Below are 26,037 nucleotides of genomic sequence, written 5' to 3' on the forward strand. Positions count from 1 at the left end.
TACTCAATCTCTTTCACCTTTTGTGGATGTACAGTAGTTCAATAAAGGAATGAGCGCATGATATTGTACAAGTTCCCCCTAAGGCATACTTTTCTTAACAACTGAACCTATAGATAGATTGTTGTGGCTATTCACAGGGTTTGAATCTGCATGGTAGGTGAATTTTATTTTGATAAGAATTAAAATTAAGTCTGATAAAAAATTAAATGCAAGGATTATCTCCACTGCTTTTCAATGAGACTAGATTACATCATGAAAATTTGGCATAAAGAAAACCCACCTGAAATCAAAATTGGAGCAAAACCCTCAAGAACAACAAACTGCAGGGTTTGCAGATGATTTAGCTCTCTTAGCTCTAGACCTGGAAGAAGTCTGTGCTCAGGATCACCAATCTCCAGAAAATTGCATTAAAAATAGGATTACAGATATCCTTTGAGAAAACTGAGATCATGCCAATGAAACCCATTGACATAAACAAAATCATCATAAATGATTAAAAAACTTGTCTGGCTCCATGGCTAAATGGTTAGCGTGCTGGCCTTTGGTCACAGGGGTCCCGGGTTTGATTCCAGGCAGGCTCGGGAATTTCAACCGTCATTGGTTAATTTTGCTGGCATGGGGGCTGGATGTATGTGTAGTCTTCATAGTCATTTCATCCGTATCACAACGTGCAGGTCGCCTACAGGCACCAATTCAAAAGACCTGCACTTGGCGAGCTGAACATGTCCTCGGACACTCCCGGCACTAAAAGCCATACGCCATTTCATTTCATTTTATCAAAAAATTAACATAGTCCTACAATTTAAATACCTTGGAGAAATCATCTGCACAGCTTAAGCGAGAAAGCAACATGGATAAATAGAACCAACAAAGTGAAAAAAGCACAATTTCTAACCTGGTCAACTTAAAACAAAAAATGCTTGTCAATAGACACTAAAATCCAACACTACAAAACTGTAACTTTGCCCTAAGCCACTTTTGCTTACAAAACATCGTTCCAAATTAAAAATGAAAGAACAAACTGAAAGAAGAATCAACGGAACTTGCATAAATAAAAAGTACCAGGTTGAAGGAGTCTGGAGATTCCTCCCCAATGAAATTGTCTATGGAGAAATTGACCCAGTTACCAACACGATGAAGAAGAAAAGGATCTGTATTTCTTTCACATCTTACGATTATCAGAAAACAGGATTTTACGACAACAAGTGATGAGAAATCTGGGAAAGACAAGAGGGCATTGGATCAAAGAAATTCAAGAGGATCTCAAAACAGTTGGACTCAAAATTACACATGCAAAGAACAAGAATAAAATTACCACCCTTCTTAAGAATCACAAATTTTCAACTGAAATGATGCACAGAAGACCTGTAGAGATCTCAGACAAATTAAGAACACTGCGATCAGAACGAATGAAGAAGTACTGAGCAGATAAGAAGAACCAAACAGTACAACCTTCAAAGAAAAACTGTACATAAAGACTCAAGTGGTCCAATGTGGCCAATAAAGTTCATAATAATAATTTTAAAAAATGCGAGGAACATAGAATGTATGCACAGTATTCTTTCTTTGAGTGACTATACAATTGTTTACAACAAAATAAAGCTAGATACAATCGCAGGAAATTTCTATAATGAAAACATAGTTCTCTGAAATGTTTATAGTATAAAACCCCCCCAAAAAAAGACTGATCAAGTAAATACTTCTACATTGGCTCTGAACATTTTTAGCCCCTTTCTGGGGAAAGCTGACTTGTTCGGATTAAACTGCTAAAAAAGCACTAACTCACATGTGAAACAACTTGTCTTTCAAATAATTAGGATCAATTTTGAGAGACTCAAGTCTACATGAGGTACTGGTACTTTCCAGGGAAGCCAGACAAAAATAAACATACAGCAGATTTCAGAATTCACATCATATAGAATTACAAAATGGGATAAGAAGAGGGTATATGATTAAAATGTCCCTAATTTCAGTTCCAAACTTATGTGAATAGATACCAAATACTACAGATTTTCTGCCATTTCTACTGCTTTTTTACATATACTGTGGCAACAGGGAAGTAGAATAACTGTTACAGACTTTATAAATACGAAATGCAGTTTATAAATTCTCCATTCTTCTAGTTTAAAAAAGTGTTGTATGTTGGCTCACTGTCAGAAAAGAGTCCATAAAAATTATGAGATAATGATATTTCTCTACAACCTTTGACTGTAAGCGTAACATTCCCTGATGAATGCAATTTTGCAACATATGTTCTTAATTTCTGTTCTATCACCTCTGCCTAAGTAAAAAGCTGCTTGCACCGATACTTCCACAGTTTGCTTCTGTTGCAAAGTGATGTCTTATTGTGCAACAAGAATTTTGGTGAAGTGAAGAATGACATTAAATAAAATAAGAAGATGGCATATAAATATAAAAACAAAGAAGATCTGAGTGACTGAGTTCAAAAACTATCTGAAGTGAATCAGTATTACAAAAAGCAATATCTGGAGGAGTTTTCATGTCTAGGGTCATCGAAAATTTCAGTGAGGCGTGTGTCCTGAGAAACATACAAGTGTGATATTTCATTTAAACAGCTCAGGATGCAACGATTGCTGAATCCATATGAAATCTAAAATACATGCGGAGTAGGTTATGGGTGCACCAAGAGGACAAAGCAAGTATGCTCTCTATTTTAATGCATACAGTTGTGATACTCTATTTATGCGAATAATCCCTGCCAAAAGCTCATGGCAAAAAGTTGGCATATAGGTACAGTGCTCCCAATGCATAGAAATCTAGTAGCTGGCATATTTCCCCTCAATGTATGAGCAACTCTATTCCTGCTACAAGCAAGAAGCGTGCAGTGTCTAGATACTGTATCAATTACTTGGAGTCTGTTTAAGTGATATCACACGTTAGGATGACTGATGAGAGTGCTTATTATACGCTGTTCACGGCTAAAGAAAAGCTCACACATTATTGAAGAGGCCGAGAATAAAGAAAAAGTATCATGTGGAGGAGAGCTGCATACGTGACTGGTGTAAATGTAAAGCTCATCTCAAACAGACAAACAGTAACCGCCAGCCATTTCAGACAAAAGCTGAAGTTGCCAGAAATAAAAAATAGGATATAAAAATATGTGACTGAAATGAGTCAGTTTGGATGTGCGGTCACAGGCGAAATGTGCTGGCTGAAAGCTATGGCAATAGCAAGAGTTAAAAATTACAGTTAGGCTAGCTGTGGATGGTTTATGCGTGCTTTTGAACTAAAGTTTTCAGAGGAAAACTAGCACTGCACACCATCTTCCAACCAATTGTGAAATAAAGATTGTGAACATTTTCCACAAATTTGTGATCAGTTTACACCAGAGAAATTTGTATTTACTCTCACAAATTGGCAGTGTGTCCAGGAACCAAGTATATTTGAAATGTTGCTGAAATATACTAATGAAGATTGCGATACAAGAAGTTGGTTCAAGATTTTATAATTTACCATACTGTAATACTTTATGGTTTTCAAGCCTGTCTGGAGGTCACGTTAAGGCACTGAAGTCTATATTGTCTGACACTGTAGTTAGCAGGTTCAAGTCTTGCTGGTCAAAAAAAATTTCACCATCAGAATGTTGGCCAGCAGGGTAGGAGAGGTGGTGGTATACAATTTTTAATCAGTAGATTGGATGTCATAAGCCTCTCTACAGTGTTCATATGGAGTGGGGGCATATGACGCTGCAGATGGTGATTCATCCGCCAGATGGGAACGTTAAGCCTTGAGCAGACATCTTAGTGCTATTCGACAAGAGTAGGCTATGAGCCGGCTTCAAGTTTCACCTTCTCCCTTCCTACTATCATATATCACGTCATTCATTTCATCTCATTAACTCCTCTGATGAGGTTGACATCAGGAAGGGCATCCGGTCATAAAAACTCGCTACGAAGATTCATCTCACTTCACAGCCGACCCCGTAGAGGAATGAGACAAGGGTTGGAGATTCATACGTAAATAAAAAATAAATACATACATAGAGTACTTTATGGTTTTCAATACATTAAAAATACAGTGATCTGCAAAAGAAGCAGAACACTTCGATTTTTTGGAGAAGTGCCAATTTAATGTACTAAAATGATACTCAGAATGCAATACATCTTCACAATTTTTTAAGGCGTCATTCATTACATCTTTGTTGAGGCAATGCATATAAAAAGAGAAGTTGAAACCAATCCAAGAATGGAAGTTGTACACTGTGTCCTTTTGGCGCCAATTCCTACGAAGGAGCTTTACCTTATCTTGATGCCCCTATTGTTGAGCTCATGTCTGGCAGTCTATGTATACATTTCACAAACTTTTCAAAGTGTTTCAAGAGGTTCTGTGAATGAAGGTTGCTTTCAATATGACTGAATCCAGAAAATGCTGCAAAAGCTGTAGCACTATTGATGAAAGACACAGCTTCAGTTATGTTGCAAATATGCTGGAACATCATCCACATATGTGCATCAAGCTGTAAGCCATTATTTGAGAATACGCCTTTTGTAGACAAACTGGATCCAGACATTCAAGGTCTACATCAACCAGAGATGAACAATTTATTTTAGAGGTGTTAAGAGATTGCCATGTTATAGCTGTTACAGGCCAGAAGTCTTCTAAGAGGAGATGTACAACACCGGTAATAGTGAATGGACTGTAAGAAGCCCAGTTGACATGCCGGCATGGTGAGCCAGTCTTCAGTTATTTATTTTTATTTATATATTTATTCACGAAGCACAAGATACAGCTACACTGAGCAAATTTCACTTGCACTGTCAACAGACTATTTAACAAACGTAAACTTTCATAATAAAATATAACAAACATAACAAAATATAACAAGATCAGGTACACATCCTACTAATAACTGTCCAAATCGAAAACCATGAGAATGTCCATGTTCATAGCCAAATCGTCGTGGGTCAAGATGGCGGTATAATCCCTTCACATCAGCTTATCTTCAAGATACTATTTACACACCTCTCGAATACACTTTTATTTGATGCTATATCAAGCTCTTGTCTCCTATTAATATTGTTAAAGCGAGTTGGGAGGCGGATTAGGAAAGATCGTTGAAGTATTGAGTGCTGAGTGTGGGGAATGTGGAGAAGGTCTTTGGTTCTGGTGGAGCGGGAAGGAACGGGGAGAGAGAAGAGAGAAACAAGATGTTCCGAGCGGTAATGTCCATTTAAAATCTCGTGGAGGAAACTCAGGTCAGCTACCTGTCGCCTGATGTGCAGCGGTGACACATTAATTGCCATTAATACCTGCTGCGTAGACAGATTTCTGAGCTTGGAGTTTCTGTTCCTTACAATTGCAGCAAAGAAGGACACTGCTCTGTCTAACTGCGTAGTATTGGAGGGGGCGGCTGTTGTCCAAATCGGAGAGCAGTAGTTTAAGAGAGGTTGAACGATCGTGAGGAAGAAGTGACGAAGAGCAATGGGGTCAGAAATTTCTGTGAAGCGATAGAGAATGTCAAGTAATTTCCTAGCCTTGGTTGTATATGTTTCTATATGGGTCTTAAATTGTAATTTTGTATCGAATATTACACCTAGGTCACGCTGTTGCGTAACCACGGTGATGGGCTTGTCGAGTAGGTAATATGATGTCGGTAGAGGAGATTTACGCAGTGTTATGGTCATGTGGCTGCATTTTTGTGGATTGGGGATAAGTTTCCAAGTACGGCACCAGTTCGAGAGGGCATTAAGTGAGGACTGTAGCAGAGCTGCATCTGCTGGATTCCTGATCTCCCTAAATATCTTGCAGTCGTCAGCAAAGAGTAGGGTATTCGCTGTTTCGTTGAGTTCGGACGGCAGATCGTCCATAAACAAAGAAAACAGCAAGGGGCCAAGAGTACTGCCTTGTGGGACACCGGAGGTGACTGGTAACCATGAGGATGAAGTGCCTGATATTACCACTCTCTGCCAACGGTTATGTAGGAAGCCAGCAAGAAGGGTCAGAAGACTGCCATGTATATTAAATCGTTTGGAGAGTTTATGGAGCAACAGAGTATGGTCAACAGAATCGAAAGCTTTCGAAATGTCTACGTAGCAGAGATCCAGCTGTGATTTAGCTGCAATGGCGTGTGATGCAAAGCTATGCAGAGTGGCCAGGTTTGTTAGACAAGAGCCACCTGGTAGAAAACCATGCTGCTTGGTTGAGATATACGGCAAAGTGAATGCGAGGAGACGCTGGTGTATAATTTTTTCAAAGATAAAGGATAGTGTGGGGAGAACAGAGATTGGTCGGTAAGATGAAACATTAAATTTGTTGCCTGATTTGAGAAGTGGAACAATATTTGCCCGTTTCCAGGTAATAGGAAAATAGCCCGCTGCAAAACATCTGTTAAATAATTTAGAGAGAGGGACGCAAAGAGTGCTGGCAGTATTTTTTAGGAAAAGAGGACCTATAGTGTTGGCACCGGTAGCTTTGTTGGTACGAAGAGTTTGAAGAAGGTTATGAACTTCACTTGGTGTGGTAGTTATGCTTGATAGGGTTCTGTTTGAAGCTGTACCAACGGGAGGGAGCGGTTGGTTTTGTAAGGGAGGGGAGAAGTTGGAGAAGAAATACCTGTTGAACAGTTCATTGCGATCGGTGCCATCTGCTGTTGGAATACAAATTTGTATTGAAAAGGTGGACCCTTTTAAGTTTCCTATCTTCCATTCTCAGTTCAATACGGACAAAATTGAAATTCTTAGATTTAAATCTGCTGTTGCATCGTTGTGGTTCACGCTGACAGGAATCCGCTCCGTCTTTCTCCGTGTGTTGATGAGACTCCAGTAGCGCTTGGGATTGCTGCGGACGTTTTCAGTGACAGTGTCTACGTGTGTTTTGTAGTCTCTTCTGACCATAAACCTCGCGTGGCGGCGGATTTTAACGAAGGTATTGTGAGTGTGTGGGTTAGGGAAGTCTTTCCACAGGCGCCAAGCTCTCTTCTTATTAAATGGTATCACTCTGGTCTCTTGTGATATCCGGTGTTGATGTTTGCTAGTAGTATCCTGTTGTGCAGGTACGAAGTCTTTAATTGCAGCTTGCAGCCAGTCGTACAGCAGGTCAAGAGCCGTTTCGATATCGGCTATTTCGAGCAGACTCCAGGGAAGGCATTCCAGGGCATGACACATTGCAGGCCAGTCGGCACGGCGCCAGATGTAGGTAGGGCGGTAGGATGTGAGGCTTTGAGGAGGGGTGGGGAAGGAGGAATGTAGCATCGAGGGACTGGTGGTCGCACAGGAAAAGGTTTCTGCCTGGGGTTATTGTTTTAAGTTCTAATGAGGAGAGTATGAAGTCCAGGGTGTTGGGTCCACGGGTTGGGTACATATTAAACTGTTTCAGTCCGAGGCTATTAATAAAACTGTCTATAAAGTATGTGTCACAGTTGTTAGCTGACAGTCCGGTAGTTGGAGAAGACCACTTTATAGACAAGTTAAAGTCACCCATTAAAATTACTTCACCATGAAGGAGAGCTGCAATGACTGAGTCCAGGCACTGTTCAGGGTCACTGAATGGACTGTTTGGTGGTCTGTAGTAACATCCCACAAGTACAGGGCGTCGAGGAAAGAGTAGCTCCACCCACACTAACTCACAGTTCCGTTCGAGATCTGTCCTTCGTTTACATGGTAAAGCACTGTTCACTGCTAGCAACACTCCACCACCTAGAGTAGCGCGATCATGACGGAATATGCTGTAATTAGCACTGAGTGGTAGTTCACTGTCACTAGCCCAAGAGAGCCATGTTTCAGTAAGACCAATCACGTCAACTTCTCTTAAGTCTGGGAGGGATAGTTCACAATCAGACAACTTATTGTTTAGGCTTTGCACATTCTGACAACAGATGTTTATGTCTCTTTTCATTTCACAAGTGGTGGGACCGGGGTTTAAGTGGACATCTTCAGCCAGTAGTAGGAGGCAAAGCAAGCCCCTAATCGCTGAGCGACCAGGCCTAGGCTTGTTCGGCTCCGAGCTAGTAGGGAGGCGCCTATAAGTCTGGAAAATGGCGCATCCAGTCTGAGAGAACGCCGGAATGTAGTAGTTTCTCTCTGCTAGTAGCCATGCAAAAGGAGAACTCACTTTTTCACTTGCACACACCGATTCCTTAACTCGAATAGACCCGTGCAGAGAACAGTAAAGCGCAACAACTCTGATTATCACCACACAAACAAAACAAACTGCAGCAGCACTAAGCTTGCGCGTGTTTCCTCCAGCCACCATCTTAATGACTTCCTTGAGACCATCAGAATTAGACACAGGAGCAATATCCTCCTCACTGATGAAACCAGTATCAACCTCAGCTCCTCAGCTCTGCAGATGGAAGGGAAAGGGTGTGCAAGAGACCTGGGGAGCCTTAGGCCACCTGTACAATCTCTATAGGGGAGGTTCTGTCATGGTGTCAGAAGGGGGCCTGACATTTTATGCATGGATTCAGCTGGCGTTCATAAAAAATGGGGCATTAAATGCATACCAGTTCATGGAGGAGATGATCTTGAACAAGTCACCTCTTCTGCTCACTATATCAGAGAAAACTTTGTTTTAATGAACAACAACAAACAACTGTCCACATGCTGCTCGCTGCGTGTCAACATTTGTAATATGAATGCCACCAAGGGAACAATTTGTGCGACTTCTATTCACTCTTGGTTTACATGTCATTTTCTTGATTAAAATTATGGTAAGGATATAAGAGATGTCTCAAGAATTCATGAAGATATTTCACATTCCAAGTACCATTTTGGAACATCAAATTTGCATTTCTCAAAAAATTCAAAAGTTACTCTTCTTTTGACTGTCAGTCTATTTAAGAAAGCTAGGCCTATGCAAGTACCAAATTGATTTTTTTCTTCAAATTTCCTTTCTGAAAATTATGGCGTGTATTATTTCCATATACACAGTAATAGTGTTTACTATCTGCAGACAAAGGAGTACAAGAACAACTTGATGTACTGAATGAGAAAATTGAAAAGTATGGTATGAAAAATAAAAAAAAAAAATGCAGAGAAAAGCAAAACCCTCGTGATAACAAGAGGGTAAAGGCATTGTGAAAATTGGGGGTCAAAGCCTTGAAATCATGGACAGTTTCAAACACCTAGGGAGTGAATTAATGCAGAATATAAGGCTGGACATATGAGTTTAGCAAGAGGATGCAACAGGATAATGCATTCCACCTGAGTGTAAGAAAGCTTGTCTGGAATAAAGAAGTACCAAGGAAGTCTAAAAAGATAATGTACAAGATGTATTATCCATCCATATCGACTTATGCGGCTGCGATCTGCACAATGACATGCAGGGATGAGAGTAGAATTCAAGTCAGTGAAATGAAATACCTAAGAAGAAAGACAAGACAGAGTGAGGAAAAAAGATGTTAGAAAGGAAGTCAAAATAAAAAACCCTTAATGAGAGAATTGATAGGAATAAACCAACATGGTTTGGACATATAAAGAGGATGGATGGGAAAAGAATACCGAAACAGATGATGAAAATGAAGTTTGAGGGAAAGAGAGCAAGAGGGAGATCCAAGACAAAGTGGATCGATTCAATAAAGAGAAGTGCAAGAAGAAGACACTTGAACTGGGACAAAATAATGGAAGAGGAATTGTGGAAGGAGAGAGGAAGATGGAGAAGTGTCATAAATGGCCCGACCCGGCAGGCGCTGGATAAGGGGAAAAGAGGAGAACGATATGGTAATAGTCATACGGGCTGAATGTTATTTGACATGTCTTTGGCAGAATATAACCTGCAGCAGACCATGCCACTAATGAATGACAACTGCCCTTGAAAGGTTGGTATTTCTGTGTGTATACACTGGAATACCATAACGGAGATAACATTGTATATACACTGACTGACACAGCAAATGCAACACCAAGAAGGAGTGGTCAGAACTTTATGCCAATTGCAGGGTAGACTGACGTCACTGAGGTATGCTCATGATGTGAAATGCGCCGCTGTGCTGCGCACGTAGCGAACGATAAATGGGACACGGCGTTGGCGAATGGCCCACTTCTAACCGTGATTTCTCAGCCGACAGTCATTGTAGAACGTGTTGTCGTGTGCCGCAGGACACGTGTATAGCTAAGAATGCCAGGCCGCCGTCAATGGAGGCATTTCCAGCAGACAGACGACTTTACGAGGGGTATGGTGATCGGGCTGAGAAGGGCAGGTTGGTCGCTTCGTCAAATCGCAGCCAATACCCATAGGGATGTGTCCACGGTGCAGCGCCTGTGGCGAAGATGGTTGGCGCAGGGACATGTGGCACGTGCGAGGGGTCCAGGCGCAGCCCGAGTGACGTCAGCACGCGAGGATCGGCGCATCCGCCGCCAAGCAGTGGCAGCCCCGTACGCCACGTCAACCGCCATTCTTCAGCATGTGCAAGACACCCTGGCTGTTCCAATATCGACCAGAACAATTTCCCGTCGATTGGTTGAAGGAGGCCTGCACTCCCGGCGTCCGCTCAAAAGACTACCATTGACTCCACAGCATAGACGTGCACGCCTGGCATGGTGCCGGGCTAGAGCGACTTGGATGAGGAAATGGCGGAACGTCGTGTTCTCCGATGAGTCACGTTTCTGTTCTGTCAGTGATAGTCACCGCAGACGAGTGTGGCGTCGGCGTGGAGAAAGGTCAAATCCGGCAGTAACTGTGGAGCGCCCTACCGCTAGACAACGCGGCATCATGGTTTGGGGCGCTATTGCGTATGATTCCACGTCACCTCTAGTGCGTATTCAAGGCACGTTAAATGCCCACCGCTACGTGCAGCATGTGCTGCGGCCGGTGGCACTCCCGTACCTTCAGGGGCTGCCCAATGCTCTGTTTCAGCAGGATAATGCCCGCCCACACACTGCTCGCATCTCCCAACAGGCTCTACGAGGTGTACAGATGCTTCCGTGGCCAGCGTACTCTCCGGATCTCTCACCAATCGAACACGTGTGGGATCTCATTGGACGCCGTTTGCAAACTCTGCCCCAGCCTCGTACGGACGACCAACTGTGGCAAATGGTTGACAGAGAATGGAGAACCATCCCTCAGGACACCATCCGCACTCTTATTGACTCTGTACCTCGACGTGTTTCTGCGTGCATCGCCGCTCGCGGTGGTCCTACATCCTACCGAGTCGATGCCGTGCGCATTGTGTAACCTGCATATCGGTTTGAAATAAACATCAATTATTCGTCCGTGCCATCTCTGTTTTTTCCCCAACTTTCATCCCTTTCGAACCACTCCTTCTTGGTGTTGCATTTGCTCTGTCAGTCAGTGTATTAGCAGCAACAGGAATAACAATCAGAAAATTATGCTAATTTCAAAGTTTGATAGGAGACGAATGATTGACACAACACAACTGATAATGTTTTACCCTGGTATGTAGAGATGTAAAGCAACTCGTTAGGAAGGGACAGCTTAGCTACTTTAATTCATCTCTTGTTTGTTCTCGTCTATTACTCATAGTTTGGGAGGGTGGGAAGTCAACAACAGAAAAATTTCTTAATGTAAACTTCTAACCCTTTCAACAGCATTTCAGAATATCTCAGTTAACAATTCACAATTAATGAGGTGAATTATTAATTATCCATATCTCTACATATATAAAAAATGTATGTACGCATGCAGCAGTCTGTCCAAGAACCGCAAGAGATGGAAAAAACTGACCAATAACCTCCTCGGAGATCACGACGCTCAGAATTGAGGTAACGGTAAGAGATGTATGTACTGCATCGGTCTGTGTTCGGTCATAACTTAGGTTGCCTGACTCATTTCAGAATATCCATATGCATAAAAACTGTACAGCATAAAACATCCTACAAGAAAAAGTCCTGGGACCACATACCTATATTTTTTGTACTTCTTAACAGCAGAAACCCTGCATAAACAATGGAAAGATAGTTCCTGCGACACAGCTTAATGCTGTTAAAATTGAAATAATTGATAAAGAGATTCAACCTATTCAATACAAAAGAATAAGAAATGTAATGAATTACACTCTTATTTAATAATAAGTAGAAGTGGTACCGGTTTCATTGTTTTTTTCACGTCAACTGTTCTAAGAATTCTATAGGAGCACAATTACCTATTCAATTATCATCATCATCATCATCTTCCTTCCAAGTATTGGGCCATGTGACCCCTTACGGTCTTGCATTTTACTTTTTGCAAGACTTGGAAGCAGTCAAATGTCCTTCCGACGGGTTGCTAGCCTGAAGGAAGTAAGTAAGACCATTGGTGGGGCTGCCACCTCTCAGCTAATGGTTTAGCTGAAATCACAGCATTTCCTCCATAATGGATGTAACGGTTATACCGCCGTGACTCTGTCAACAGGGCTGGGAACAGGTTTTCATCTCGGGAAGGTGAGGTTGGCCTTTGGGCAGGAGAGGTTATGTCATTATCATCATCATCATCCTTCCAAGTACTGGGCCATGTGGCCCGTTACGGTCTTGCATTTTCTTTCCATCGCTTCATTGGACGTCCTACAGATCTCTGTCCTCTTGGCTGATAGCGTAGGATCTCCTTTGGTAGTCTTCCAGATTCCATCCTTTGAACATGACGTTTCCAGTTTTCTTGGTAATTATAGATGTAATTGATTACTGATTTCACATTCAGTCCCTTAAGCACATCTTCATTTCTTATACGATCCCATTTCGTATAGCCTGCTGTTCTGCGCATGAATGTCATTTCACGTGCTGTAATTCTGGAAATGTCTTGAGTTCTTATTGTCCATGCCTCACTGCCGTAGCAAAGGGTTGGTCTGGCTAAAGTGTTATAAAGACGTAAGCGAGTGTGTTTCTGGACAAGAGATGGCTTCATGATATGATTTATGATTCCTGTTGTTCTGGTAAATTTGGTTATTTTTGCAGAGATATCAATTTCTCCTTGGTAAGATAAATTGTATCCCAGATAATTGAATTCGTTGACTCTTTCCAAAATTTTATTATCTAAACAGATTTTACTCGGGATAGGGTCCTTCCCCTTAAAGGCCATTATTTTGCTCTTTTGTGGTGAAATGATCATGTCGAATTTTGAAGAGACTTTCTGTAGATTAAATACTGACCACTGAAGATCATCTTCTGATGATGCTACCATTGCAACATCATCAGCAAAGAGTATGGCATCTAGATGTGTGAGATATCTGCTGACTGGGATTGATCCATGCCTTTCATGCCTCCATTCCTGTATTATGTTGTTCATATAGATTATGAACAGCAAAGGAGAAAGTCCACAACCTTGTCTCACACCTCTGCTGATCGGTTTCCATTCAGTCTGATGATCACCTAACTTTATTGCAATAAGGTTGTCACTGTACATGTTGTATATGTTATCTATTAACTGTTGTGGGACATTATCTTCTACTAAGATATTAAGAAGTCTGTTCCTGTTAACTAGGTCAAAGGCTTTCTTAAAATCAACAAATGCTATGTGAGTTTCCAAGTTAAATTCCCTGCGTTTTTCGACTAAGATTTTCAAGGTAATGTAAGCATCAGCACATGAGCGCCCCTTTCGAAATCCATGTTGTTCATTTCCAATCACATTTTCATAATATCTGAATAATTTTTCTCTGACAATATTTGAGTAAATTTTGTAACCTGAGTTGAGTATACTTATCCCTCTGTAATTTCCACAATCTTTCACACTGCCCTTCTTATGAAGAAGAATAACTATAGCTTTTTGCCAATTCTCTGGTGGTCTGTTGCCATTCCAAATTAAATTGATGAATTTGAGAAATCTTTGCTTGAAGATGTCAGTGGAATACTTGAATAATTCTGCATTTATTGAATCTTCTCCAGATGCTTTTCCATTTCTAAGTTTTCTGAGTATTAGCTCCAGTTCTTTGAGTGTAATGGTTTCCGAAGACTTGTTAAGAGATGTTGGCAGAAGAAATGGCTCAATATTTGAACCTCTCCAAAGGTTCCAGAAATAAATGAGCCACTCCGTTAGAGGTATTGCATTAATGCGTATGTCTTCTTTTACATCATTATTTAGTTTCTTGAGTATTTTATAGGTCTGTGGTTGTGGTCTTGTTATATCAGTCTCCAGTTGTGAAACAAAGTTTTCCCAACTCTTTCTGTGCTTTTTCCGCACTTCCCTTTTTGCTATTGCTCTCTTGTGGTGATACTCTATTTTATCTTCTAATTTGCCAGTTGACAAAAACTTTTTATAAGCATTTCTTTTGTCTGAAATAACCTTTTCAATCTCTTCATCCCAGATTCTTAAACCCTTTTTCCTCTGCCATTTTTTCTTAACTCCCAAACTCTCAAAAGCAGACTGCTTTAAAATTGAACACAAATTAGACCACTCCATTTCCACGTTGTCACTAACTGGTGTCATCTGTGTAAGTTCATTAAGTCTGTTCTGGTACAGCCATTTTATACTGGGGTCTCTTAATAGGTTAACCTTGTAAGAAGTTTTAATTTCTTGTGTTGTTTGTGTGTTTCTTTTATACCATCTAGGCCTCAGACGGATAGGTGCTACTAATAGATAGTGATCAGTTTCCAATTCAGGGCCTCGATAGACTCTTGTATCCAAGACTAAATCTGCCAATTTACCATTACAAATTATATAATCTATAATCGATTTCTGATTTCGTGCAGACCACGTATACTTGTGGGTGTCCTTCCTATTCAATTATATTGAATTATATTATATTTATCTATATACTTACTTTCCCGCAACCGAAGAAAATTACTGGATCATCAAGCTATTCTCCATTTTACTTTGGCGTTTGAAACCACAGTGCCTGATGTTAAATATATCGCGCTGATCACCGGGAGCTGGCAAGTTACTTCAATAGATCTACTCATCTTCAACTCCTGCACGATTATGGATCTTCGTATGTGTTCGATTATGATATGACTTTGTGCCTGACAGTGTTTAAAAACTAGCTCATTTAACCGTTCTCCGCTATTCACTAACACTGCATGTGCCATACTGCCGCTCAGAAAATTACGCACTGTTTTCTTTGAAGTGACTTACATTTGACTTCTTCTGAATTTTACAGTGTCTACCCCCGTTCATTTTTATATCACCTCTTCTACTGATCCGAAGTGTACTTGATCTTTTATCTCCTTTTCCTATGCATTGTTTTTCATGTTTTAATCGGCTGATGATGACCTGGACTAGGGTCGAAACCGGTACCACTTCTACTTATTATTAAACAAGAATGTAATTCATTACATTTCTTATTCTTTTGTATTAGGATCGAAACATATATAGTTGTGACGAATGTGGAATTTAAGTTTTTTAAATTCACATCAACCGTAAGATATTCAATAAGGAGGATATTATTCAACAATCATTGTTATAGTGACTTAAAGAATATTAGTTTAGCTGTCCATACAGAAACATTAAATTTATATTTTGTGGTATTTTATGAACTGCTGAAATCAGCGAATCAGATTGCTTCCGGGGCGAGTTCAAATGGGCTTTGTGCAGCGATGTTGCTAAATCTGCAGATGGCTTAGACCAGCTTGAGTCTCATGCCGAGAAATCTGCATCAAACACAAACACTCTGTGGGTTTCAGCCGGCATCATCACAGCGTACCTGCTGAGGTGCGACCCTGTCAGCTCGGAGATTCGTGTTCAAAACCCTCCTAACGCGATTTCATTTTTCATAGATGCACAAAGAGCATTTGCATTTGAATTCACCCATGAAGCGATCTGATTCGCTAACTTCAGCAACTGATAAAATGACAGTGTGAGACATTGAATTTTTTTTAAAAATTATTTATCAGTACGACCAACTCTCTAAAGCTTATATATGTGGTTCATGTTGTTTCCCACCAACCTGTATAAAATGTTTAGGTACATGCATCTTTGAGTTACAGGGTTGGAAAGATTTCTGCTAAGCAACGTGTCACATTAAACATGTAACACACTGAGTGAAATAACATTTTTAACAGTAAATGTAAATATATTTTTCAGGCTCAGCCTTAACACACGGTAAGCTCTATGCTGTTCAAAGAAAACATTTTTGCACATTCGTCTGAAATAATCTGTACAAGCTGTTTTTGTGTCTTCACTTGTGTTTATGAAAACCTGATAATACACTGGATGTAGAGACATTTGGATCCTTGAAGTCTGTTGTTGGCAACTTTTAATCTTTCAACATCAGGAGGGCCTAAATGATATTGCTGTTGTAGCTTTATCTGTCAGGCCCAGCAGCATTTAGGCTCTCCTCTTCTTTGTAAGATGGTTAACTGAAGGTCAAAGCCTCTTTTGGTTACATAGCTTTCCTGATCCATGCTAGCCACCCATACTCAAACTTTTCCATGGTTCAATTCAGGGAACTAAATATTTTAATGTCATTTACTTCTCCAAACACAGAACAGCATTAAATTAAAAACTAAACAATAGGTTCATGTGAAATAAAGGTTAGTTCTCCAAACCTCATGGCATAAAAGACAACAACAGGGGAAAATAAATTTCTGCTTTCAATGAGTAATAAACAGTACTACATTAAGAGAGATCAGTAAGCATTACTGAAATTAATGAGAATGTGGAGTTAAATGAAAGATCACCACCAATTTCACCCATTGAATGAAACTGAATAAGCGTGTCATGCAGTTTTATAAGATAGTTGATATCACGATCATAGTCGCAAGACCTTCATTTGTGTGTGACATCTGAACCACAGAGGCTCACTAATCACAACTGCCTTGGTGAGAAGCCAGTGGCAATGTCACTCAGCTACCATGCTTCCCCTTAACAGATTGAACATGAAATATAAACTTCTAGGAGTCATGAACCCATATAAATCAAATCAACAAATATTTTATGGAATTACAAGAAAGTCATAAAATGAAGTACGTTTGTAGGGGAAAAAAAGCCTCAAAGATATAACTTAATATCACCATAATTTTCATCATTTTCAATGGTCTTTCTCAAAACAATATTGCTGCATACAGAATGAATTTCTCACCTTATTCTCAAACCAAGTTTCACAAAGTGCATTTAGTATGTATCAAACGTCAGAAGTGTATTCAAGCAAGTTCAGACTCAATCGTATAGAAAGCCACTTTCAGTGAAATTATTCAAGAGCAACTCACCTTTCTAAGGTTATGTGATGTAATAGGAAACAACTTGAGAGCTTTTCTTCATCACTTGCTACAACCAATGATACAAAAATCTATTTTTCTCCATCTAACTCTAAATGCCTGCTACCGTGGTTAATTAATAGTTTCTGCAATGCTCCTAGAGATCTTATTGTAATACTACTTCAAATACGAAAGGACATGAAAAATATTCTTTTGTGAACAGAAAAAAGAAAAGGTACGTGCAACTATTTTCAGAGTAAAATCACTGCAAAACATATGAATAAATACAAAGATATGGAAAACAGATCAATAGCCAAGATTGATCTTGATTTCTTCTACACCATACAGTGTTTACACCTGAATTTACGGGCAATTATCAAGCTGCAGAATTTTTTTTTTTTTTAAACTTGCACCTTAAGAATTTTAACAACCTTTAAAAATAGGATTAATCAAGAAACACTTCCATGTCACGAAAAGTTCAGTCAAATATTTATGTCAAATGAGGACCTAGAGAAATCCCAAAAATGGATTACCTCCAACACTAACAGCAACTTACTATCAAATTTGGACAGTCTGATAAAACAACTAAAGGCTTAAACAAAAGAAATTGGGCATTAAGGAGCAATAAGAAAAATATATTGTTAAAAAACAGAGGAAGGTTTTAGATTGGAAAGTGTACCAGAAATGTCCTGATACACAAAATTATGATTGCACACAACTTTTTTTGCGAACTGACTACAATATAATGTTTTTGTATAATAAAACAGGAAGTTCAGTAATTGTGTATACACATCAATAAACTGAATGTAACGCAAAAAGATTCACAAACAAATGTGATATTTTATTTCAAATCTACTCTCGTACTGAGCACAGAATCAAATAAAAGATTCATTTTCAATTAGTTATTTATTATACAAGCTGTACAAATCTGGCAAGAGAAAAATATTTCTGAGAAACCCAACACTTCTCTAAAACATAAAATTAATTTTCAGTCACTTAGAAATATCCTATTGAGTATATCTTTGGAATTCTATGCTATGAAGTCAACTGAAATCAATTTTATTCACAAGTTACAGAGAATAGATTCTCTCTCTCAAAATATTTGTTGCTGGAGCTAAAATGACTAGGAATGAACCAATTTACACCTCATTAAAGAAAAATTAAAAAAAAAAAAAAAAAAAAAGGAAAGAAGTGCTTTATAAATTTTACTTAATTCCAAAAGAAAGCTAAGATGTTGAAAGGCTTAATAGTCTCTACCAAAATTTACATGTCACTATCTAAAAATATGGCAATGGAAGAAATATACCTATAATGTTCACTACAACTATTTTCACCAACTTACAATATAGTATCTTTCAACTCTCTGACATAAAACAGGAACATTACAACCCTTAATAAGTTTCAAAAGAATGTCTAGAAAATAAATCTGTAATTATGCCAATTATTCACATTAAATCTGTAACACAAGGTGAAATTTTACAAGAAGTATAAAAATGCAAGCTAATAGCAGGAATTTAACACAGCCACGATATACAAGACAACAATTTGTGCAATACTTGATGCTGAACTAGTCAGACAACAGTGCATTTCCAATAGAACTTACAAGTCTCTTAAGTGACACAATCTCTCGATCCATGGCTTTTAACATCTGCTCCCCTTGAGTAGAGGGGGAAGGGGAGGGAGGAGAGGAAGCCATAGCCACCAGATCATCGTGATTTATGTACATCCCTCGAGGGGGCTTGCGTTTGTGGCGGAGAAGAGTGTGACAGTGCCTGTCTCGCTTCACAGGCCCCGTCGTCGGGCGAACGCTGCCCGTCCGTCTGGAAAACAATACCTCACTTCACAGCATAGCCTACAAATTACAAACTCTCAGAACACCTAACAAGTGGAAAGCCATCATACTTAAAAAAATTTAATGTAAAAAAATATTCCATTTCTGTGCAATATATTCTATAAATTTGCATAAATACTGAAGAAAACTAGATAACTGATAACTACCCATTCCAATTTTCATGGACTTTGAAAAATTCAACATTTTCAAATTAAATACACAGCATTAAAAGGACCCTCTTATGTTTAAGGGCAAGTCTATGCAAAATCTTATAGATTATTACATTACGAATTTTGGTCGCGGTAATAATAATCATACGGCCTCGGCTACTGTGGACACGCGTTTTAATGTGATGCTATTTAGCCTGACTGCGTATCGATTTCTAAGTTCTGTTTGTTCTGTTTTACTCTACCTGATGGCAGAGAACTAACTTTGTCGGGTAAAAAATAAAAGTGTTCAGAGATCTTTTACATGATGACATCGTACAACATGGAGTGTCGAATGTACTTTCTTCTGCCCTTCAGAAATCAGACTACCTCTGCCGGGTATTAACCCGCAATCGCAATTTGGGAAACCATAGGCTGGCGCTCTACTATTGATCCACTGCTCAATAATCATTCGACACTCTTCTCATCACAAGATGCCATTTTTTAATTACCTTAGCACCTGCTGGGGCATACCAGATGCTTGGTATGATTACACTGTTACGAATTTAAAAAAGTAAAAACAATGCAATCATCTCAAACATCTCTTACAATGATCAGCACTACAAGGGCATCCTTTAACCCATGTCTCCACACACCTATAACAGTTATGTATGTAAATAAGAACTGCAGTACTTTAACTATTTATTTTCAAACGTGACTTAAATTCATTTTAGAATTGCACATAGCACTAGTGATTTGGGGATCTTACAATTATCACCATCATCCAAAGGCCATTTATCATATATGTGCAATGTCTATGTTGCTTTTATAAAATAGACCCTCTTGTTCACAGAAAGCCATGTTTGGATCTTTGATCCTTAAACAGTATCATGATTTAGGTGTATAACAACAAGCAAGTTCTCTTATCACCACAAGAAAGGAAATTCTGATTTCCTATTAATAACAGAGAAGATAGTAGCTCAGAAATACGTAATATCGTACTGTGGCATTTCTATGTCTATATAAAGCAAAAGAGTAAGAATGGAAGTACTTCTAAGGATTTGGACACAAAGTCTTCTCCCAAGGATCGACAGTGGTTGAAGAAATCATTCATAATACCAAAAGACCTCAGTGCAAAGGTAGAAATGCAAAATACAACTCAAACGTAATTGATTGTCAAACTAATGGAGTAGATTAATAATCGTATTCCTTGAAGCCTTTACAAGGGAAATAACCGTCTGTCAAATGGTTAATTAAAATCGTTGTATTGTGATAATATTAAGTTACTTTGCACCTCTTACGGAATCGAGGATAGTATGTGAAGTGATCATGTTATTCTAAATACCTCTCAACCTATTGAAGTGAAAAAGGTTCATTTGTTTATCACAACAACTCTACAGTGGTCTATATTGCTTCTATGATTTAATTCCACTTGCGAATCTTTTATATTTGATATCATAATTCCATTTCCAAAAATAGAATGAAATAATGCAGAGCACTTATAGCAATCTATACCCATTTTTGAAAACTTAAAAATTCTAATGAAATACGCAAGCACAGCTACAGAAACCAATTAAAGGAATGAGCAGGCTGGAAATTAAAAAGATTTATTAGCATTGAACCATCACAAGCACAAGACAATTGCCATGATGCTCTTAAATAATCCCCATCTACATAGAAATTTTGAAGTTTGTATTTGCAATGGGTTATCAGTGTATTTAGAATAAGAAACTAAATATGAATGGCTTTCCAATTAAATACTTTTGTTCTGATGAATAACAAACTTCTAATATTCAGTAAACAAATTTATACTGTTTCTAAATAAAACACACACACAAAATAAGCATTGCATGAAAAACTATACTCTTTTTTACATCAATAACTAACCTAGCTCAGCATATAAGATCCAAAATTTTATACCTCCTTATGCAGTAAAATCATTTTCTATATAAAACGTTAACTGGTAAAAGTCACTCTAAAATTAACTAAATGAACAAACACAATGAAATATATTTTCGTAAACTTTATCTAAATTGAGGTATAGCCGCATAACTGGAATCGTGGAGATAAATGGTGAAAGATTGAAAAAAAGGAGACAAATGTGCATTATAAATGAGATTACCAAGTTCACAAGTGTGCAATACTGTATTTTCAAATACATGACCAAGGCTTGGAGAAAATCAAAAAGCGGTCTCAGGCGTATATCCTTCTTAAACAGTACTGGTTTCAACAAGATGGGAAGATTCCTCTTTCTTGAAGATCGCTGAATGTTATACAGGCTTATATTCTCTAAATTTCAAATCCCTAAATTGTAGAATAATTCCACTCAATAAAATAGTAACTCTATACTAGTGCAGTAAGCTCTGGGAAAAATTATGTGCTTTATGTTCTTGGGGGCAGGAAAGAAGTTCAGAATACTGTCTTGGTCCAAAGATAAGCCACATGTTTAAGATTTCTGTAGTGAAAAGTCAATGTGTGGCTAATGTATACGACATTAGAAAAATGCCCATTGCACAGTGCAAGCTGGTAATTAGAAAGAATAATTTCTTTGGTATTTTGGAATATTAGAGTAGATACAGGTAGTGTGTACTAATTAGAAGTGCATGGCTTCACTATATTGTGTAACAAATGCAAAGTTTGAATCGTGCTGTATGCAACTTTTTTATTTATTTTATTTAGTAGTTTTTGAAAATATTCTATAACACTTGCTTCTGGTTGACATCAACAAGCATGAGGATTTGGCATAGTTATGACATATATATCTAACTAGCAAAAATAATAGAGGCTGGTAGAAGATAAGGGTCCGACAAATTGAGAGTGCGATGTTGGGTTGCACCAGAACAGGAGTGATCCTGCAGAGGTGCCTTTCTTTGAAATAAGTTATTGGCAACCTCGTCGTATGTCCTTCCCCCACCCCTCCCTTTGTTTTGGCTGTTGAAAAAGTTGGATTAACATCAGTGTTATATGTAATTACACGCTACCTGTTATCTATTTTTATTCTGCTTTAAAAAATCTACATGCAATGTTTTCCATTTAACATCTACTTTTATGCAGACTTTTTCTTGAAAAATCTCCTTGAGATATTGCCATGATTTTCTGGATCAGAAGTGATTCCAGTTTGGTTGTAGTTTACATAGACCAGAATCGTGTTGGATTCTTTCTCACAAAACTGGAATCTCTACCTGTGGGAGTTTTAATGGGAGGCACATTAAATACAAAAAATAATAGCAACAGAAGGTAAAAGCAGACCATACACTCGAAGTGTGGAAATCACTTACAGTTTTGCAAATTATACCAACCACTGATGATGCTGACACCTCCAATGAACCAGCTTCTTGGTTTAACTTTAGCGATTGTAGCAGTCGAGAAGTAAAACCCAGTCATATTAACAAATATTCTCCGGGGTTTTTCTACATTTGAATATATACTGTATGTATGTTTGGTATTCAGCCCTAAGGATGGTTTGATTCTCAACAGTTCCACCAACAGCTGTGCAAGTGCGGAGTTTTGCATGGAAATGAAGCACACCACTGTTTTGTTCATGATTGCTTGTTATTCTAAGCATGGTTTTGTGTGGTTCCGAGCGTTCGAGGTCAAAGGTGTCCCTTGTAAGTAATGTTATCTGTCCATTATTGCTGTTATTAACAATGTAAATTATAGAACTAATGTTTATCATTTAAATCCTTTTTCCTTTGAAAATTCAAGTGACCCATTAATTTTGCCAGTCAGTGTATTTAATATGAACTGGGATTTCTGCTTTGTTGAATAAGAGAGAAACTCTTCTGTGCTTAGGATTTAAGCTAACCAACACTGAAGGGCAATGCTTGAAAACAAGCTGATAAAGTAGTTAACTTAAAAATTGTAATCACTAGTAAGACTGAATATTAAATTCTTGTATTCATTTAAATCTTGTCTGCTAAACAGGCTTCATCAGCAATATCCCAAACTGAAGAGGACAATAATTAGGGGTGGTGATTTTTCATAATAGTGATATTACTCAAAATGAAGGTTTAATAGACTTGTATTTTCATTTTTCACAACCTACAATGCATTTTCAAAATTAAATAAAATTTGAAATTTACTAAATGTGAAATGTATTATTAAATGCAATATAAATACAAAACAGACCTTTTTCTCACATAAAAAAGTAATATTTTTTTATTCTTCGGAAAGCTTAAACTGAAATATTTGTGCATTCTTGGACTGCCTTCAAGTACTGCTCGCTGTTAAGATTAAATACCCATAATTTGCCCAAGCAGCTCCTACCAAGATTGTAAATGCTGAAAGATATTTAAAGTAAATATAATTTAATTGTAAATGATAAAGGAGACTAATGACAAAACAAAATGTTCCGGTATCCTGTATTTTCTATGATTACCTTCAACAATTTGAAATGAAATTTCTTAGGAATGCCACACAAAAAACACAGCAAGATCATGTGAGAAATAAGAATGTCAGATCATCTCTGGAGCACCCTCTGTAGGAAAGACTAAGGTCTGCAAGACTTAACTAGTTCAGGCACATTAAGAGAATGCCAGACACTCTGACATGATATGCACACATGGAACAGACAGTCAGCGGAAGGAGACCTGCTGGATGACCAAGGAAACTATGACCGGACCAACTGAAGATAGACGTAGAGAGTAGAGAAGGGGAATGGAAAGTGATCATGGAGAGAGAGAGAGAGAAACTTACATTGACAGACAAAACTGGTGAGAGCCCGTTCAACACCACCCCACTCGGCAAGCTGGAAGTGTCACATGATGATGACCCACAACAATGGCATTTATTCATGAACATGTTTTAAGTATATTCTGTACCTTTTTTTAATTACTCGATTCTGAATCAATATTTTTTTGTTATTCTTTAGTCTATATCAATTTAAAATAACGGTAAAATTTTATTATACTTCATTTTATGTTACTATTATCTGTATGCAAATGCTATTTTAATTTTACATTAATATTATTGTACAACATTATCTGTATCATAATCAACTCACTTTCTATGTTTTCCTTCAAACACTAAATTACAGATGTATAACTGCTACAAAATGCTAAATTTCAGATTTCAAAATGCTAAAAATCACCGCCCCTAACAATAATTAAATGCTTACAACTGTAGTTGGGATCAAATTCCCCACGGGGCCTAGAAATATTACGTCCCTACCCCATTTCCTAACCGTGGTATGTTCGCACCTGAAACTGAAGTAATCAGCAGCTTAGTAGTTTCTGTGTTGCTATTTCATTAGCAAATTTGTCCATGACATTCATAATCAAATCGTACAGTTAAATAATTTCAGTGGCCAGCATAACAAGATGGACCAAGTGCTGTTGAGTTTGAGACGATCATAAATATTTTTTATACTTTACAAGGATGGAAAATGGCCTTTTAACTGAGCTATTTGAAACAGGAGTACAAAAATAGATATTACTATAAATTAACTGAAACACTCGACGTGAATACTAAGCCAAGCCAAGGTACCTACACATCGTAGGTGGGACTATGGATAATGACACTACAGTTGCATAGCACAGTACTCCAAAGCCAGCTATTCATAATCAAAGAGCTGATAGTAAGAAAGCATTTTAAGCAAAGCAATCATAACACTACTTAGCAATTTTATTTCATTAGTCATCTTAACTAGGTTGAACATATACTGTAGAACTAAAGTAGAAGGGAGCTGGAAATAACTGAAAGAGTAGTTTAAAACCCAAATAATATCTGACTACCTAAGCATTTATATCAATATTTTGAAGTACTGGTATATAATCTTGAGTTTAGGATTTTATAAGTTTATTTATAGCTGACAGGTTCTTCAGTCTGTTGAAAGAAACTTATAAATAAAATTTAGAAACTACTTGAAAAAAAGAAAAGATATAAAAGAAATTGCCCATTTCTGTTTTACAGGTCTAATTCTGTTATTGTGCGTTTTCTTTTTCGCATAGTTTCTAAATTTTATTTATTCATAAACTAGTTTCAACAGACTGAAGAGCCTAACAGTTATAAATTGACTGAGTTGAAACTGAAAAGAAATTGCTTCAAATATGACAAAAAAATTAAAAACTAACGGCTCAGTCGGGGATCTTAATTGTGTCTGATTAATTCTTCTGGCTCAGGGACTGGGTATATGCGTTTGTCCCAACACTTCCCTCTTCATATTCATACAAACCACCATACTACCAACCACCACAGAAAAACACAATAGTGAGTACCTCCCTCTACCTACGGTTGGCATCAGGAAGGGCATCGGGCCATAAAACAGGGTCATGTTCACGTGTGCGACACAGTTCGCATCTGCGACCCCAAAGGTATGGGGAAAAGCTGCAGAAAACGAGAGCAGCAACTTACAAATAAGCATGCATAGATAGAGCCCATAAAAGAAAATATCTAATGTCCAGACGGTTTTGTTTGCAGCCTCATCAGTGGTCGAAGAAGCAAAAAGGATGATAATATTAAAAACCAGGTAAAGATGTGGTAGCAGAATAGTAGACAGAAGGGAAAGGAAACCAGGAGCAGTTACTTAATGTTAAGACCAGGTACTGCTCTGGGTCTCTAACACTCCCACTTTACCTTCCTAACAGCAGCATCTATTTTGCAACATTTGTTACAACCATTATTTCTCTATTTTCAAATGAAGAAGATTACAGAAAAAAATCTTGGACATGTGATGTTTTCTTTCATGTCTGATACTTATACAGGCTTACCTAGTAAATTACTGCTCTCCATCAGTTTCTTATGTGCATAATAGACTTAATGTCAAACAAATCATGCACCAAGAAGGAACTGATGGAATCACATGAAATTCAATATGGACGATTGTAATGTTGATGGGACATCAGAATGAAAGATTAGTTAATTGCAGAAAACTGAAAACTTCAAGGAAGACACCAATACTCTCTGGGTTCACCTCTAGCTTGGATATAAGATGTAATACTAGTGGCATGGAGGCACACTTCCTTTGTAAGGTATAGTGCGGCCTATCTGTCCATATTTTTTGCACCTGGTCCTTAAGATCAGGTAAACCCCTAGGCTGCTGAAGTTG

The 26,037-nt window shown here is 38.2% G+C and overlaps 1 protein-coding gene across 4 annotated transcripts in view; it reads right to left on the reverse strand.

The window, feature by feature from the left end:
* The window catches only part of LOC136883537 (REST corepressor), a 230,794-nt gene that overhangs the window by 54,977 nt on the left and 149,780 nt on the right, over positions 1-26,037 (reverse strand). For 3 of the 4 annotated variants that reach the window (XM_067155907.2, XM_067155905.2, XM_067155906.2), the window contains one exon: positions 18,619-18,835. The exons of the other annotated variant lie outside the window; for it this stretch is intronic. In XM_067155907.2, coding sequence (XP_067012008.2) covers positions 18,619-18,835 — 217 coding nt within the window. The remainder of the gene's footprint in view (positions 1-18,618; positions 18,836-26,037) is intronic. 4 annotated transcript variants of the gene reach the window in all.

Source organism: Anabrus simplex, chromosome 11 (assembly GCF_040414725.1).
Source record: "Anabrus simplex isolate iqAnaSimp1 chromosome 11, ASM4041472v1, whole genome shotgun sequence".
NCBI classification, from domain to species: Eukaryota; Metazoa; Arthropoda; class Insecta; order Orthoptera; family Tettigoniidae; genus Anabrus; species Anabrus simplex.